This window comes from Amblyomma mixtum, chromosome 4 (assembly GCF_055824585.1).
Source record: "Amblyomma mixtum isolate Tamu chromosome 4, ASM5582458v1, whole genome shotgun sequence".
Classification (NCBI taxonomy): Eukaryota; Metazoa; Arthropoda; class Arachnida; order Ixodida; family Ixodidae; genus Amblyomma; species Amblyomma mixtum.
The window spans coordinates 41,992,050-42,010,552 of record NC_143015.1 but is presented as its reverse complement, the minus strand read 5'-3'; the positions used below and the strand labels follow the sequence as shown (position 1 = coordinate 42,010,552).

The 18,503-nt window shown below is 48.0% G+C and overlaps 1 protein-coding gene across 1 annotated transcript; it reads right to left on the bottom strand.

Annotated features, from left to right (window-relative positions):
- Positions 1–10,623: 10,623 nt before the first annotated feature.
- Positions 10,624–12,690, bottom strand: LOC149346323 (uncharacterized). The gene has a single exon (XM_089541293.1). It carries the CDS (start codon positions 12,688–12,690, stop codon positions 10,624–10,626), a length of 2,067 nt encoding a protein of 688 aa, XP_089397419.1.
- Between the last annotated feature and the right edge of the window lie 5,813 nt (positions 12,691–18,503).

Below are 18,503 nucleotides of genomic sequence, written 5' to 3'. Positions count from 1 at the left end.
CTTGCTTTACCTCTTACACTAGCACATTTCTTGGACAGCTTAGCGTCGTCATTTCATTGCCTCCTGTCGTGTTCTAAGCTGCCCATGACACATTCTCCAAGCATTCCGGCATCATGTGACTTCTTTCACCCGTCCTCTTTTGTGCAGGCCGAGCACCTTCTGGCCTTGCGAAGGTGCTCTTTGTCGAAGGCGAATTTGTCTTTGTGAATTTAAGTAGCCACCTTCTCCAACCTGCTGTTTTCCCCTCGCGCCCAGCTCCATGCAACACCGCTCATCCACCTTCTCTGGATTTCACTTTTGCTATTTCTGAGCTGCTGTTTCTCTTGCTACAACAATAGCCTCCCAAAAAAGATAATTAACCTAACTCGTCTTCTTATACTCGTTTTCTTGACACTCGCTTAACCTTAGCACGATGCATATGCAGCGAAATCAAGTCGACAGGTAGCGCCTCTCAGTGAGCCGAGAAAGCATAAACGGTCAAGCTGACGCCAGTCGTACTCTCCATCAGAGAAAATCAACATCTGATAGATTATGACAGCTCCAGCGTAATTCAGCAACCTGTCCTGCAAGATCCTAGTTGTGATAGCCACTGTCCTTTTACCTTGAAATGCGTTCGGATATGAGCATGGTTCTGCATGCATTTGCTCCTTCAACAACGCGTCTGCTTATTTTTCTCCCACAGAAAAACAGAACGCGAAAAACCGCTGGGACGACTTTTGTGTGCCAGCAATCACAGCGAAATCTGTAGCTTGACGTCAAGCGAAAAGGAATGCCGCCAGAGTATAGAAAATATTATTTTTCGTCTTTTGTTGAATGTATTCACCGAACGTTGAACCTACTTTTATTCAATGGTGGGGAGTGTCATGTGGCGCGACATAAGTTGTGTTCATGAGGACGTTGGTTGTCGATCGTTTATGCAAGACGGGAATCTGAAATGCTTCATCGTCCGCTGCAGCAGGCTAATCAGAATATGTGCAACATTTCCACAGTGTTTCTCCTTGTTGCCCACGTGAAAGTTATGAGTAAATATTGAATTCCTGATTCCAGCGGACATTGCCACCTTTTCTCTCATTTAAAAAGCTATGGACATTCAAAGAAGTGTTTTCGTGTGGCTTTCAATATAGGACTCGGTCTCCCATGTTTCATGAGTGTGAAGGGACGTAGATTCATTGCTTACTATTTTTTTTTTCAAAACGAAATTGCCCTTAGTATCTTGCGTTCAGCGCATTTCGCAAATCTGTGCAAGTAGCCTTAGTATCCGATATTTTATTTCATGAAGAAGAGATGCTACCACATGTGCCATAATATTTCTGGAATAAAAAGGCAAGAAACGAGATCGTCATTTACAGATACGTATTTATAATATTAACGTTAGAACATATGAATTAGTCTAAAACACTTTATTTATCACCTTCTGAGGCAATATGATGTGTATTTCAGGGATTGACAGAATGGCATTAGGATTTGAAATCGGCCATTCAGTGCGCGGCTAATTTTATAAATTGAATTCCTACATGTTGCGATTAATGTTGTGGTACATCTTTAGCATTACGTCAGAAATTATTCTGTGATAATGTTTTGCGGGTATTTTCTCGCGCGCAGTTCACCGCACAATATAATGTGTTATTTATTAATTTTCATCTTTTACCGGTGACAGTGATATTTACGCCGATCAGATCATGCGTGTCTTCTCAGCTTCAGTGTACTGTCTGGCCACCGTGCAAAAGCTGAGCGAAGAATTTGTTTAAAAGGAGTGTAACAGTTGTCTTCCAATAGGAGTGTCATTATTAGTTCTGATGTGACTCATTAGTTCACTAAAGTGCAGCTCTATGAAGTAGTTTATGGATCATATTGCCGTTCCTCATCAGCCTGTCAAGCTGCTTTCCTCAATGCGATTCACCAAAACAGCTTGCAACTTGACAGTAAATGGTGCTTCAATAGAACACGTTCGGTAATTGTTTTAATCACTAATGTCTTGTTAAAAGAAAATAGATTGGATCACAAGACTCCTTCCACTTTTACTTGAAAGTTTTATGGGAGCTAAAACAAATTACGTGTCACAAAGAAAGATCCCCGTCCTATTAAAAGCCACAGAGGGCACTTCTAATTGCAGCGACAATTCTCCACTGCGTAATCAAAAAAGCGAATGCTTTGATACGTTCTAAGTGCCTATAGGCAGCTAGGGTCTAGCAGTCATGCATTTGCAGTAATCATAGAGCAATTGTTGGCAGTCAGACCGGCTGAATATCAGCCCATACTTGGTGTGAACGATGGGTTATGGTTGTGAAAAGTAGTAATTTCCCCAAATGACATTGCAAGATCGATTCTTGCGCCTAGCATAGCGCTGCTAGGCTATGCTCTTCAGAATTCGCTCATATCTAGCAATAGGAAAAGTACTAGTGTTCACGCCTGCGCATCGGCTCATCTTCTTTAAGGATGGTGAACAATGTGAGCGGGTATCCAAATGCGAGTTTTTACAATGGGAAACACACACGCTTATTTTCTTGTGCTGTTTTAGACCTGCGGCATTCGTAGAAATATACAACAATAACTAACGTGCTACTATAGATGAAAATTTGCAAAGCATTATTTATCCCCTGCATTTGTTCTTCAAATTGATAGTATCTCTAAGGTCCATTATGTGCGAGTACTGCAGTACTTTTTATACATTGCTTTCCTCGGCGCAAAGCACTGAGAATTTTTCTACCTTGCTAGAAAATCCCGGGGTAGGGGAGGGGGGGGGGGGGCGAATAAGATACGTGGATAAATAACGAAATAAACAAAGGACACCCTTTCGAAACCGTCAATAAGCAATCGATGAAAGAAAATGCTCAACAAATTGGTATATGGCTGGAATGCTAGGAAACATCAGTGCGTAGATGACATGTTACAAATCAAGGCACCATGGCTGACGTGTCCTAAGAGGAGCGGATGTTTCGCTTTAGTCACGGACCCTAACACCCCCTGCTTGGACACTTAGGTCTCTTAACGCAAGATTTCAATCCTGAGCTACCACATCATGTGGTACTACAGAAACGCACTAAGCAGAATGCACAACAAAACGCACTTGACCGTCCGCCCACTGCGAAAATGGCTGACATTGCCTCGTCTTTCGTCGCACTGACACGTAATTATTAGCCTGCGTGTTTGGGCAGTCCTTCAACGCAGGAGATAAACAATTCTGCTTGAATAAGAGTGGGTCTGGGCTTGAGTTATTGGAAATATACGCTGACCTCCAGCCAAAAGCAAGCAGGTAAGAGAAAAAAATTGCTGCCGTTTCAGTATAGCTGGGCGCAGAATAAAGTCCACACGCATGGTTATCTTGCAGGTCAACACCAGCACCACGTACCAGAAACCTTGAATGAACTGTCCACTCGCCCATGGAACGAGTTATGCGTCTTCCCTACGAAGTCTACAACGCAGTCAACGCAAGCTCCAATGAACCCTATGAATATTGTTCCAGTGTTGCGTTTTTGTCAAAATGTTGTCAAAGCTAATCCATGAAGCGCAGATCTCGGTTTGTACCGCCACCAAGCTGAAAGCGCGATTGAGGCGACTGTGACCCAGGGAGCCAGTTAAGCGCCTTCTCCGCCCTTTCGTCACTGTCTCAGAGGCTTCAGGACCACCTGACGGTTTGCCAGCTAGGAGGCTAATACAGCGTTTTGCGCACAGATGAAAGTTGATAAAGACGACAACGTGCAATGCAGAGCTTCGTGCGTCATGAGGTGGCCCGGCAGCTTTCGCTCCTCTCTGGCACGCCCTCTTCGTCCCATGCCCTGACCCCTGAGATACGGCAGACCATAGCGCAGGAGGTAGCCGATGCGCTTCCAGTTCGTCGGCAGCCGGCTGAAGCTCCACTGGCTCCTCAAGTCAACCTCCTCTCGATGCAGCCCATCCCCGTTGCTGTACCTTTGAGCTATGGCGCTCCTAATGCTACGCCGCCTGCCTGCGCCTCTCACGTATGCCGAGGCCGTCGCCCTACCACCGCAACCGCTGGCCTTTCCATCCGTCCGGACAACGCCGCCTACACCTTCTGCTCCCCGACTCCGACCAGCGCCTGCTTCCTGCAGTTCTTGGCGCACTGCTGACAACCCGTAGATTTGTTACACCTACGGTCTTCCAGGCCACGTCGCCCGCTACTGTCGTCAGGTTCTGGCTGCTCCTGTGCCCGCTGTGCCGAACTACTACCCGTCTCGCGCCGCTCGCACAACTTCAGGGCTACCTGGGGAGGCTTTTGCTGACCACTTGCCACGCCGGCCCCACGTCACTTCTGATCGGTCACCTTCCCATCGTCGTCGGTCCTTGTCGCCCATGCCGCGTCGTAACATGACCGACAACCCGGAAAACTAGGAGCCGCAGTTCTTGGGGCACGAACTGCGCACACTTCGACCTGCTCAAGACCTCGCCTTTCACCAACAAACTTTTTAGGCGTGTTAGTTGACGGCATTGCATCACTTGCGCTTGTGGACACGGGTGCTGCTGTTTCTGTGATAGCCGAAAACTTCTGCCGTTCACTTGGTAAAGTCACCACTTCTACTTCTGAACTCTCTCTTTGCACCGCTAGCGCCGAGCCCATTCATCCTTCTGCCGCTTGCACGGCACGTGTCGTCATCGCGGACGTTTTGTATGTCGTCGAATTTTTAGTGCTCAGCGCTTGCTCCCATGACATCATCCATGGCTGGAATTTTCTATAAAGAGGGGTTTATTAGAAAACTCGAAGGACTGGCAGCGAAGCGATGGTACGGCTGGTCGAGTAGCAGCGGCACCAGGACAGAACAAAGAGCGAGTTTGAGCTCTCCACGCGCGCGGCCGCCGGTATCGGAGAACGCACAAATCGCTTCGTCGTCGTTGGTGCTGCGGCACTGCCTTCTTCATTGCAATAGCTTTAATTAAAAAATAAACAGAAAATGCATTTGCCTTCTTAAGCAACTAAACTAAGCTCGCCAGCTTTTTCTAACAATATCAGTTTTATTTAGTATTTTACACTTTGCTTCTGATGGCATTTGCACGGGTGGCACTTGCACGGTTTTTTTTTTATTATTATAAACGTAGCCTTTATTTATTAAAAGCCCGAAAGACGCGGGTTCCATCCCGGCCGCGGCGGTTGAATTTCTTTGGAGGAGAAATTCTAGAGGCCCGTGTACTGTGCGATGTCAGTGCACGTTAAAGAACCCCAGGTGGTCGAAATTTCCGGAGCCCTCCACTACGGCGTCTCTCATAGCCTTAGTCGCTTTGGGAGGTTAAACCCCATAAACCAAACCAAACCAAACCATTTATTAAAAGCAGCAGAGGTTGTTACCAATCACAAATATACTCCTCTCTGTATTTGTTTGCTTCTTTTGCGTGCAGCTTTAACACCAACCCTCTATAATTGATGCGTTGCTTAGTAGTGCATCGCGTCATTTTCTATCTAGCCCAATCATGCAAGGGCGGACCAAATGTCTATAGCTTAGGCCGACTTGTCTGCGTTGTTTTGAATAAAATATAACGGATTCTTCTCTGTAGCAATGAATCATTGTACTGATGAATCGTGGTGCTTGCATGTCTGTTCCTGTACTTTTTTCCACCTGTATTATATATAAATAAAGCGAAGAGCATGCGCTGTGCATGAAAATTTAACTTACTGATCCATTATTTCTGCATTTTCACAGTAACATTTTTGTCCCAGCTTGAACCAAACAGGCTACAGATCACTACTGCAAACATTACGGTAGTCTTTGGAGCCGTTCGGTGAAATCGATGAGCAAGCTGAACTTTTTTCTCTTCAAAGGGTTCCGATGCCGAAGATTAGGCTAGATCTTTTCTTTTCCTCTTACACTGACACATCTCTTCGACACCTTAGCGTGGTCGCTTCATTATCTCCTATCGCCTTCTAAACTTCCCTTGATGCATTCTTCTAGCACTCCGGAATCACGTGACTTGTTTCACTCGTCCTCGTTTGTGCAGGCCGAGCACCTTCTGGCCTTGCGAAGGTGCTCTTTGTCGAAGGTGAATTTGTCTTTGTGAATTTAAGTAGCCACCTTCTCCAACCTGCTGTTTTCCCCTCGCGCCCAGCTCCATGCAACACCGCTCATCCACCTTCTCTGGATTTCACTTTTGCTATTTTTGAGCCGCTGTTCCTCTTGCTACAACAATAGCCTCCCAAAAAAGATAATTAACCTAACTCGTCTTCATATACTCGTTTTCTTGACACTCGCTTAAGCTTAGCGCGATGCATATGCACCGAACTCAAGTCGACAGGTAGCGCCTCTCAGTGAGCCGAGAAAGCATAAACGGTCAAGCTGACGCCAATCGTACTCTCCATAAGAGAAAATCAACATCTGATGCATTATGACAGCTCCAGCGTAATTCAGTACCCTGGCCTGCAAGAACCTACTTGTGATAGCCACTGTCCTTTTACCTTGAAATGCGTTCGGATATGAGTATGGTTCTGCATGCATTTGCTCCTTCAACAACGCGTCTCCTCCTTTTTTCTGCCGCAGAAAAACAGAACGCGAAAAACCGCTGGGACGAGTATTGTGTGCCAGCAATCACAGCGAAATCTGTAGCTTGACGTCAAGCGAAAAGGAATGCCGCCAGAGTATAGAAAATATTATTTTTCGTCTTTTGTTGAATGTATTCACCGAACGTTGAACCCACTTTTATTCAATGGTGGGGAGTGTCATGTGGCGCGACATAAGTTGTGTTCATGAGGACGTTGGTTGTCGATCGTTTATGCAAGACGGGAATCTGAAACGCTTCATCGTCCGCTGCAGCAGGCTAATCAGAATATGTGCAACATTTCCACAGTGTTTCTCCTTGTTGCCCACGTGAAAGTTATGAGTAAATATTGAATTCCTGATTCCAGCGGACATTGCCACCTTTTCTCTCATTTAAAAAGCTATGGACATTCAAAGAAGTGTTTTCGTGTGGCTTTCAATATAGGACTCGGTCTCCCATGTTTCATGCGTGTGAAGGGACGTAGATTCATTGCTTACTGTTTTTTTTTTAAACAAAATTGCCCTCAGTATCTTGCGTTCAGCGCATTTCGCAAATCTGTGCAAGCAGCCTTAGTATCCAATATTTTATTTCATGAAGAAGAGATGCTACCACCTGTGCCATAATATTTCTGGAATAAAAAGGCAAGAAACGAGATCGTCATTTACAGATACGTATTTATAATATTAACGTTAGAACATATGAATTAGTCTAAAACACTTTATTTATCACCTTCTGAGGCAATATGATGTGTATTTCAGGGATTGACAGATGGCATTAGGATTTGAAATCGGCCATTCAGTGCGCGGCTAATTTTATAAATTGAATTCCTACATGTTGCGATTAATGTTTTGGTACATCTTTAGCATTACGTCAGAAATTATTCTGTGATAATGTTTTTGCGGGTATTTTCTCGCGCGCAGTTCACCGCAAAATTCAATGTGTTATTTATTAATTTTCATCTTTTACCGGCGACAGTGATATTTACGCCGATCAGATCATGCGTGTCTTCTCAGCTTCAGCGTACTGTCTGGCCACCGTGCAAAAGCTGAGCGAAGAATTTGTTTAAAAGGAGCGTAACAGTTATCTTCCAATAGGAGTTTCATTATTAATTCTGATATGACTCATTAGTTCACTAAAGTGCAGCTCCATGAAGTAATTTATGGACCATTTTGCCGTTCCACATCAGCCTGTCAAGGTGCTTTCCTCAATACGATTCATCAAAACAGCTTGCAACTTGACAGTAAATGGTGCTTCAATAGAACACGTCCGGTAATTGTTTTGATCACTAACTTCTTGTTAAAAGAAAATACATTGGATCAAAAGACTCCTTCCAATTTTACTTGAAAGTTTTATGAGAGCTAAAACAAATTACATCTCACAAAGAAAAGTGCCCCGTGCTATTAAAAACCACAGACGGCACTTCTAATTTCAGCGACAATTCTCCACTGCGTAATCAAAAAAGCGAAAGCTTTGATACGTTCGAAGTGCCTATAGGCAGCCAGGCTCTAGCAGTCGTGCATTTTCAGTAACCATAGAGCCATTGTTCGTAGTCAGACCGGCTGAATATCAGCCCATACTTGGTGTGAACGATGGGTCATGGTTGTGAAAAGTAGTAATTTCCCCAAATGCCATTGAAAGATCGATTCTTGTGCCTAGCATAGCGCTGCTAGGCTATGCTCCTCAGAGTTCGCTCATATCTAGCAATAGGAAAAGTACTAGTGTTCACGCCTGCGCATCGGTTAATCTTCTTTAAGGATGGTGAACGATATGAGCGGGTATCCAAATGCGAGCTTTTACAAGGGTAAACACGCACGCGAATTTTCTTGTGCTGTTTTAGACATGTGGCATTCGTAGAAATATACAGCAATAATTAACGTGGTACTATAGATCGAAATTTTCAAAGCATTATTTGTCCCCTGCATGTGTTCTTCAAAGTAATAGTATCTCGAAAGTCCATTATATGCGAGTACTGCAGTACTTTTTATACATTGCTTTCCTCGGCGCAAAGCACTGAGAATTTTTCTACCTTGCTAGAAAATCCCGGGGTAGGGGAGGGGGGGGGGGGGCGAATAAGATACGTGGATAAATAAAGAAATAAACAAAGGACACCCTTTCGAAACCGTCAATAAGCAATCGATGAAAGAAAATGCTCAACAAATTGGTATATGGCTGGAATGCTAGGAAACATCAGTGCGTAGATGACATGTTACAAATCAAGGCACCATGGCTGACGTGTCCTAAGAGGAGCGGATGTTTCGCTTTAGTCACGGACCCTAACACCCTCTGCTTGGACACTTAGGTCTCTTAACGCAAGATTTCAATCCTGAGCTACCACATCATGTGGTACTACAGAAACGCACTAAGCAGAATGCACAACAAAACGCACTTGACCGTCGGCCCACTGCGAAAATGGCTGACATTGCCTCGTCTTTCGTCGCACTGACACGTAATTATTAGCCTGCGTGTTTGGGCAGTCCTTCAACGCAGGAGATAAACAATTCTGCTTGAATAAGAGTGGGTCTGGGCTTGAGTTATTGGAAATATACGCTGACCTCCAGCCAAAAGCAAGCAGGTAAGAGAAAAAAATTGCTGCCGTTTCAGTATAGCTGGGCGCAGAATAAAGTCCACACGCATGGTTATCTTGCAGGTCAACACCAGCACCACGTACCAGAAACCTTGAATGAACTGTCCACTCGCCCATGGAACGAGTTATGCGTCTTCCCTACGAAGTCTACAACGCAGTCAACGCAAGCTCCAATGAACCCTATGAATATTGTTCCAGTGTTGCGTTTTTGTCAAAATGTTGTCAAAGCTAATCCATGAAGCGCAGATCTCGGTTTGTACCGCCACCAAGCTGAAAGCGCGATTGAGGCGACTGTGACCCAGGGAGCCAGTTATGCGTCTTTCTCGTCCTTTCATAACTATCTCAAAGGCTTCACGTCCACCTGCCGATTTCGTGAGGTAGGGTGCTATTAGAGCGTTTTGCGCACAGATGGAAGGTGAAGACGATAAGGTGCAATGCAGAGCCCGAGAATGTGGCAGTTAAGCACGAGAAGTGATCGGTTGCGGCGATAGCACAGTATTGCTGTGCTTTGGCTGGTGAAGTTAATGTGTTCGCGTCACCACGCCTTCGAAACCCAGACGCGGCACTGTTTAATTTATTTCGGCAGCTATCTCAGAGGCTTCGCATCCACCTTTCAATGTTTCGGCGTAGGAGGTTAATAGTGCTCTCACACTAAACAAGATCAGAGCATTATATCTTCGAAATAATGACCCCTGTAGATTTATTTTCCTGTTGCACTCCTGAAAAGGCGCCCCTTGGCTATCTTAAAACAATAAGCTGCGCATACTGGAGAGCGGGTATTGCTATTTTGCAGTAGTGAATTTTCTTACTCCAAGAACTGGTTAGGAAATAGAGAAAAAGTTCGTCGCCTGAGTTGGTCTGTACGCCCCTGAAAAGCTGGCACTGTAAAAAAGGTGCAAGCGCGTCTCGCAGATGTGGCTCCGCATTTCAATTTATTGGAACCAAATTTGGATATGTTGCTAATTAAAGAAGGTGTGGCTAGAAAATTAATGAATAGGAAAAACAAAAAACGTGAGGAACAACTCCCACCCATAAAGCCATTCATGCCGGCATTATCAAGACAGCGAAAGAGGCTTTCTGACGTCGGTGGCATAAAAAAATATATATAATCTCTATAACGCTCGATAGTGGAGTCCATGAAAAAAGGCTTGGTTCATTGTAGTGCCAATCAGGCTACTGTTTTTCTTATCCGAAGTGTGGAATGATTACATGTCGATATTTTGCGTGAACAGTGCTTTTATGCTTTATGTACACACAATATCTAAAAAAGGAATTGGAACACTGAACGCAGCCACATTGAAACACATGAGGAAGAAGAAAAAAGGACTATTCATAAACCTGAAAACACCAGCTAGGCGAGACATCATCAGTGAAGTAACCCTCTAATTATGTTCCTCTTGAACTGCTTCCTTGCTCTAGTGGGAAATACTAAACTACCTTAAGGGCGCCGTTCTTTAGATTTATGAAATCACAGGAGCAAGTGGTTAAACTTCGAGATGAAAAATAGACTAAAAAAAATGGCGCGCACAGGTGAACGCTGCGTGTCAGTGCCGCCACAGTCACAATTCAATGGAGCAATTGTTTGGCGAGCGCATGGAGCTTCCCTGAGGACAAGAGAAGGCCTCTGCGAAATGGCTTGTGCTTGTGACCGCGGCGTTACAGCGCTCTTGGTGAGATGGCTCGAGCGAGTCGCACAGGGAGTAGCAGAAAGAAACAAAGAAGAGTTGGTGACTTGTCATGTTCGGGATCATAGTGAGCGTAACTTCGTTATTGGACCAGGAGGTCTCGAAAGCTTTGAATGCGCCGTCAAGGGACGCAAGTCTTAGCATTGACTTCCTCGAAACATCCTTAGTAGAGGGCGTCTTGGCCGCCCGCATCATGCACCGCTTGAGATTTTCTAGGGATCCATTGTCAATTCTGTCAATGTACACCTCAGCTGCCCCAAAGGCAAGTTCGGTGCCGAGAATTCCGTAGCGGATGGCGTCTGGGGTGCCGTCCATGTACATCGGGAACATGACAGCGCTTGGCAGGAGAGAGTAGTCGTAGCCGTCGTACGTGTACAGCTTCTCGGGATCATAAGGCATGTTCGGAATCCCGCGCACCACACTCTCGTACGCAGGACGCAACGCCACTGCGGTCCTCGCCAAGTTCTCAGCAAAATTTTGAGTCATGGCTGGAACGTGCTGAAATGCTTTCGCAAGACTCGGAGAGCGCGCTTTGTCGAAGAACTTCAGTACAATGGTCAAGTTAAACCACGGGAATTTCAACGTATCCTTTCCCAACATTGTGTAGCGTACAGCTTTGGCCAACTCTTCGACTTCATCCCGTGTTTCGTTGGTGAAGTTCGCATTTACGAAGTCAGCGATGGCTGCTACTCCAGTGACAAAATTTGTCATGTGAAGGCAATACTCAAAATGCTTATGGATCAATTCTTGCTCCTTGTTGCCATAATAGTTACCTGCTAGCTCGCGATTAGTGAACGGAGCCAAGTACTGAACGGTATGCCAGCCTAGAACTAGAACCATTTGGCTTTCGTTCGTGACCGCCAACTCGAAGAGTTCGTCGAGGTACGTAATGTGTGTGGTCACTAGTGTAAGGCTGGAAGACGCGTTTAATATTTCGTTCAACTTATCCATCATGCGCTTCCGCAATCGGCTGTCTCGCAAGTCATATGTCGTCAAGTTGTTAGTTGGCCAGCGGCTACTCTCTATAGTAAACTCTCGATACTGCTTTTCGAGTCGAAGCATTTCTTCCATTTGGACACCACCGCGGTCTTCACGTTGGTAGTACTTCAGAAAGGTCTTATAGTAGCGCTCGTACGTCTCGTCGGGCGTGTTATTCAGGTCTGCTCGGAGCCTTTCCTGATATCTGGACTTGTAGGCGGACGGTTCTATGATCACGTTATCCGAGTCGCCCTCATGCGTAAAATCTACAGGGGCTGGCCAAGCGTTGTTTATACTCATGAAAACCAAGCTGTGGATCACATCGTCACTCGTCCCGGTGTAAGGCCACGAGAGACCTGCCGCCTTCATCGCCTGCTTGATCCAGCCTAAATTGTCAACGTTCTTGGTCACGATATCTTGGCACGTCTGAAGGAATACCTTGCTTAGGTGTCCCGGTGTGTAGCTGTCAGTGTGGGCACCTAACAGGAAGGTCTCCGTAAACTCATCAAAGGCGATGCGGCGCACAGATTTTGTTAGGTTTCGGTTACCGCACACGTAGAGATAGAAGTTGTCGCACGGGTTAGCGGAAAAGTTAATGCTCTTGGCAAGGATGTGGCCGTAGCGGTCGCAGCTGGCACTCCTGCAGTAAGCCTTCAACTTAGCGTACCTTGCACCAGTGGCGTACACGACTGCACTTACGATTGCCAGGATGAGAAGGAAGCCGGCGAGAAAGCCTGCTCCGCAGTACTTCAACTGCTTTCGCTTTTTGGGTGGTAAGTTGCTTGTGCCATCCTTGTTTTCTGGGCCAACTGGGCTGCTCAGGCTGCCAGTGTGCCCCGGCGGTGTAGAAGGCCCCACCTTTTCGACAGCTTCAGAAAGGACGTCATCTGTTGCATCATTCTTGGGCGAAACTGTGGCAGCGGCTGCAGGCAACGGTTTCTTTGGCTGGTCTGCTGTCGGCATAGAGGCCGTCTGCTTCTTAAGAGGGGCTCCTCCGGCTGTTGAGGCCAAACGGGGTTTGACGGGGGCTGATGAAAGTTTTCGTGTGTCCCGTTCAATTCCGGTCAGCTGCGAGAAAGTGGCAGTGAAGAAAAAACTCAGTAATTCTACCCGAAGCAGTAATGTCATCCGCACTTATTGCGTAGACGGGACCATGAGGTTCTTCTCACTGCTTTACCTTACCTAACGTACAACACTCCTACAACGAAATTGGCTTAGGCAGCCGCCATTGATGCGTCTGGGGTTCTGCTTATACGTAATTGGAGCAGAAGGTTGAGCAATATGGCAGCACAATTTTTCAAACGCTCTGTGATACACCCTGGGACAGAAGATTAGAAGAGCCGCCACGGTGGATCAGTGGTTATGGCGCTCGGCTGCTGACGTGAAATATGCAGGTTTGATCCCGACCGCGGCGGTTGCAATTCGGTGGTGGCGAAATTCTCGAGGCCCGTGGGCTATGCGATGTCAGTGCATATAAAAGAACCACAGGCCGAGCCGCTTTGACACGTTAAACCCCCATAAACCATAAAACATTAGAAGGAAATAGGACGCAAAGATATCGCGTTATCGCAATCTGAAGCTGCACAATTTTTTAACCAGTTCATATGGGCTATTACTGCGTAAAACTAACTTGTACACGACCCGTGCGTTGAAACAGCATAAGGCTAAACCTATTTCGATCAAGACAGTAGGTAAAACTTAGCCAGCAGGCACATTTGCTTGATTTTCAGGATGGCAGTTTACTGTAGTTGAATTCAATTCACTGCCTCTCTGCACCTTCTTGCCGCAACCTTATGTAAATAAATGAAAATGGCCAGCAGCCATGCTGGCCGCGTATATGCCGCACGTTACATAAAAGCGAAGCCGATGCAGAAGTACTGAGGGCAAAACACGTGCCTAGAACGACCGAACTGTGGGTTCCGCAGCTCCCAAAGCCGCTGCGACCAGGAAGGAAAAAAATGACGATAAAATCCTACCAGTTTAACTGCACACGCTTATATCCACACCATTTTTAACCAAATGTTATCGCTAGCTATCGCGTGTTACGCCTGAATCATGTCCAGATCGTGTTCTAGACAAGCTTTTTGCCCTCTGTACATGCGATACGAAAGACAACATTTTTATAGCAAAATGTGCATTGATATCATTGTGAGACGAATGTAAAAAATCTGATAGACAAATTATACACGACATTTTCAGCCTTTCTTCACCCAGCCCAATTATCTTCAGCGCAGTACAGTGCCCGAGAATCTAGTAATCCTAACTAGTTCTTCATCCGACATTATAAAGCTGGAGAAGTACAGGCCTAAAAGGAAGCAAGATATTAAAATCTTGTGATGATTCTGCGAAGATCAAATACTATTGAAGTGCGGTTGATGCAAACTCTTGCATGTTCTTGATGAATGAGCATACTCTAGAGTGCTGTAGCTTCTAGCTCACATATTCCCCTTATCTGCGCAGCTCGATGCGCGTGAATATCTATTGCCTACACGCCAAACAAATCAATGTTGACGCAGAAGGAGATGTATTCTGAAATATATCAGCTAAACTATGCAATTTTTTTCTCTGGAAACGGAGGAATCAGGAGAGACGGCTGTGGCTCATCATACATTTCATATAACGCGTTACAGAGTAATGTTTACGCGCATAACGGCCTGTTATTTCTGAAAATGATAACACTAAAATCTTTCTACAGCCGGCATACTGAGACGATACAGTAATAAGGACCCTTGAAACTAGCTGATTAGTCTATCATCAGCCTAACCACGTCCCCTGAGGCAGAACGGCTTTACTCATTTCCCGCAACATAACCCTCCCCTCGCACTGCGGCGGCCACCTTATTCCCGCCGAATTCCAAATCTCACCCGTCGACCTCATTTTCTTATGCCCCTGCTGCACTTTCCTTCCATTGGACCGAATTCTTTGACACTGAGGGCTCATCGATTACACTGCCGTCTTATTACATGCCCACCCATCCCATTACTGCATCTTCATTTAAGATAGCACATAATTATCTCGCATTTGTTCCCTTATACTTTCCGCTCTCTTCATGTTTCTCACTGCTACACCTACTATTTTCCTTCTCAATGCTCTCTGCGCTGTTCTTAAATTATTATCAATGCTAAGCCCATGTCACACTGCGGAAACAAAGAATGCGGAAACACAGAAATGACATTGTAGCGCCCGGCGACGCTATAAAGCGCAGGCGCTGAGAACGGCGTTCCCGCGATAGAAAAAAATAAAGAACGACAGCGCGTGCTCGGAGCGCAGGCCCGGCACGAGCAGTTCGGAACTAGAAGCCTGCCACGCTGGTCGTCTCTCTCTGGTGCTCCGCTGCGACCCCGCTAATTCCCTCAACAGTGGTGACCTGGCGAACCGTGCCTTCTATCTCAGCGGCGTTCCAGCATGGCGTACTGGCAGCACCCAAGTTTCGACCCGCCGCTCCCGGCGTTCCGGCCTGCAGGCGTCGGCGGGTGGTTCGCCCAACTGGAGGCTGCGATGTACCTGAACGGCATCACCATCCAGCCGTTCAAACACGAAGTCCTTTGTGACATCCTCCCGGCCGACCTCCTGCGTCGGCTCACCTACTCTGCTTTCGGCGGCCGGCCATACGATGAGCTGCGTGCGGCTGTCTTGGCGTACTTCGGCGCCTACTACGTTCCGCCGCCGCTCTACGACGCAGCGGACCCGTTTTCGCCGCCGCCAGCCTCTGGCCCTGCACCGGCCTCGCTCGCGCCCACGCAGCCTTCATCAGAACCCGGCCCGCCTCAGCAGCCCCTCGCCGCATCGCCGCCACTCCCGTCCAGCGTCTCCAGCCCGGCTGTCTCTCTCGACGCCACACCAGGTGGGATCCGCACGAGCTTCGCCTCGCGTCCTTCTCCCACTACTATCGTACCCGCGTCTCTGGCCCTGCCTCTTTGCGCTTCAGTGGCGTTGTCGCCAGAGCCTCCTGTAGCCAAGGACGACTCTGCGGCAGCAGCCGTGCCGAGGCTTCCGGCATCTCCATCTACCTCGTCACTACCGCCAACAGCTCTACAGGCCTCTGCTGTGAGGTTGAAGCCGCCACCGCAGCATATGCCACATACCAGCCCCACTACCTCGGCGGCCACACCGCCTGCCCAAGAGGCCTCACCCCAATCCTTCAGTACGGTCAACCGCTTCTCGGATTCTGACCCTGGCAGCTCGACACCGCCGCAGCAAGCGTCTGCTTTGGTGCCTGCCTTGAGCTACCTTCAGCAACGAATGGTAGAGCTACCCGCACCGAGTAGCGCGGCAGTTGTCCTTCCACCAGCTGTGTCTGTTGCTGTCAGCCAGCCGTCTGATGTACGCGTCTGAGCTCCACGGCCTGTCACTGGCGCAACCTTCTTGCAGCCACCCACAGCCGATCATGCCCACACGCGCATCAGCACTGGCCAGTTTCTCCGGACTGCCCCTCTCGCTTCACCCAAGCACCTGGCATTGAGCCCAGCAACTTGCTCCGGCATCGTCACAGCTGTCGCCGCTATGTCGACGGTCCCACCACACCTGCTGTCAGTCCCTGGAGCCGTTTCGGCCGCTCCTGTGCTTGTGACCACGTACACGGCGCGTCGGATCCCCATCGACATCAGCTGCAATGTTCCAGCACCGACGACGCTTGTGTCCGCGGGCAGCACTGCACACGGTGACGGCCCGACCATGGTCTTCCCTGCCCTCATGTCCATTGTCAGTTCGGCACCCTGCCTCATTCGCCCGTTGCGCAGCAGCCAGGCTCGTCCACCTGAGCCCGTGCACTCCACCCGACAGCTTTTCTCGGCCCCTGACCTGAACTTACCGGACCTTGCAGCGACCCCGTGGGGACACTGTTACTCTAGCTGCCTGCTTGCCTGCCGTGGCTACCCCATCTCTGCCCCGTCGGCGCGTACATTTCGACGTTCCGTCTAGGCGGGGGGCCCTGTAGCGCCCGGCGACGCTATAAAGCGCAGGCGCTGAGAACGGCGTTCCCGCGATAGAAAAAAATAAAGAACGACAGCGCGTGCTCGGAGCGCAGGCCCGGCACGAGCAGTTCGGAACTAGAAGCCTGCCACGCTGGTCGTCTCTCTCTGGTGCTCCGCTGCGACCCCGCAAACACCTCAACAACATCAACCAAACACGTTCACAAGCGAGTCGTCAACAAGTTATTTAATTAACCAACTCGTCAAACGACTTCTTGTCACAGTGCAACGAACGGCAGAGAAGCGAGGCAGGTTGCTGCGGTGTTGCCTCGGTATGACAGTATCTGAGAACCGGAACAATAACAAACAGCGTTCGTGGACCGGTTGGCCCTGTTCGCCGGCCGGGCGAATTTCCTGGAGACACCACACCAACGAAGGCAAGCACTTTGCGGCGATTCATTGCTTTTTGTGTATTTCGTGCTTGAAAATTACGTTTGAAAAGAGCAAAAAAAAAAGAGCGTTTCCTTTCGTCGCAATGCTGCCTGCCGCGGTACGGCGTCTTGCAGGCGGGCGCATACAGACGGGAAGGCTGCCGTGGCCACCGTCAGCTGACGGATGTGGCCGCCGTGAAGAAACACGTTCCCTACGATCCCCGCCGCGTTCTTGTTAGCAAGCTACATTTCTGACGAACGTGGCTACGTAGGGAGCCAAAAGGAATGTCTTGTGCCTTGTATATGGACAGCCTCGGCCTCCAGCTTCAGCACTTTCTTGAGTAGGTTGTGCGCGATAACTACCCGTGCAGGAGCCGGTATACGAGTATGCCAGTTGCTCGCGTGAACATGCCGCCGCCTTTATCGTGCCGCCAGGAAAGTGACCTGATCGCGATGATTGAAGAGAGGCGCTTTCTATGGAATATAACAGACCCAAAATATCAACGGAGTGATCAGAATGAATCTTGTGTTTGAAGAGATCGCTAGTTGGGGCCGTATTTCGCGCGAGTTTCCTAACCTGCTATTTTTGAACTTCAGATGAACAAGAAAGCACTGCTGCACTTCTTTCTTTGAGATAACAATCAGGATATCTTTACTTGGCTCCCATTTCATTGCATGAATCATGCGTATAAATTCAGTACTCTGACAGGGTGGAACAAACTCAATGAATCTGCCGAGATTACGGCGTGATTTGTAGTGACCGACCGGGCTCATAATGAATTGTGGAACAGTTGCGCAAAATACGTAGAAGTAGGCACAGCCAAGCACAGAAAGCAGACACTTGTACCCGTGTTCAACTGTCCCGCATCAAGTTTTCGAAACAGCCTTGCTAAGGCGCCCTTAACAGCCAGTCGATCATCTAGAGGGGTTTCTCTGCGGTAGCGGCTCGTCGTCCGAGTCAGAATCTATACTGCTCCTTAACAGCCGCGCACGGTCATAGTTCGTCCTATACTCTGAAAAACCGTCAGTAGCTACGGCAGCGCAAATTGTCTCCAGTTTCCGCGGCCGTGCACACGCACGGACGAGAGCGCGCGAACAAGAGCAGAGAAGCGCCGGTGAACGCGATTAAAGTGGTATTTCTGGTGTGACAGAGAGTTTATAAACAAGTGGAGCACCTGTGGCCAACGCTCGCTGGCGGGAGAAAGCGACACGTTTACCCACTGTTCGTTTCGACGCGGTGTGACAGGATCGCCAACCCGATGAAAACACTGTTTTGTCTTACGGGTTGGCCCACTGTTTCCGCAGTGTGACTTGGCCTTTAGGGATGCAGTAAAAAGAGACATGACAAGCCACGCCTTGTCCTATCTCATCTTTCATGGTTCCTTGTACACTGCGTGGTTACATTATGCATTCGAGTTGGAGTCGTTACGCAGCC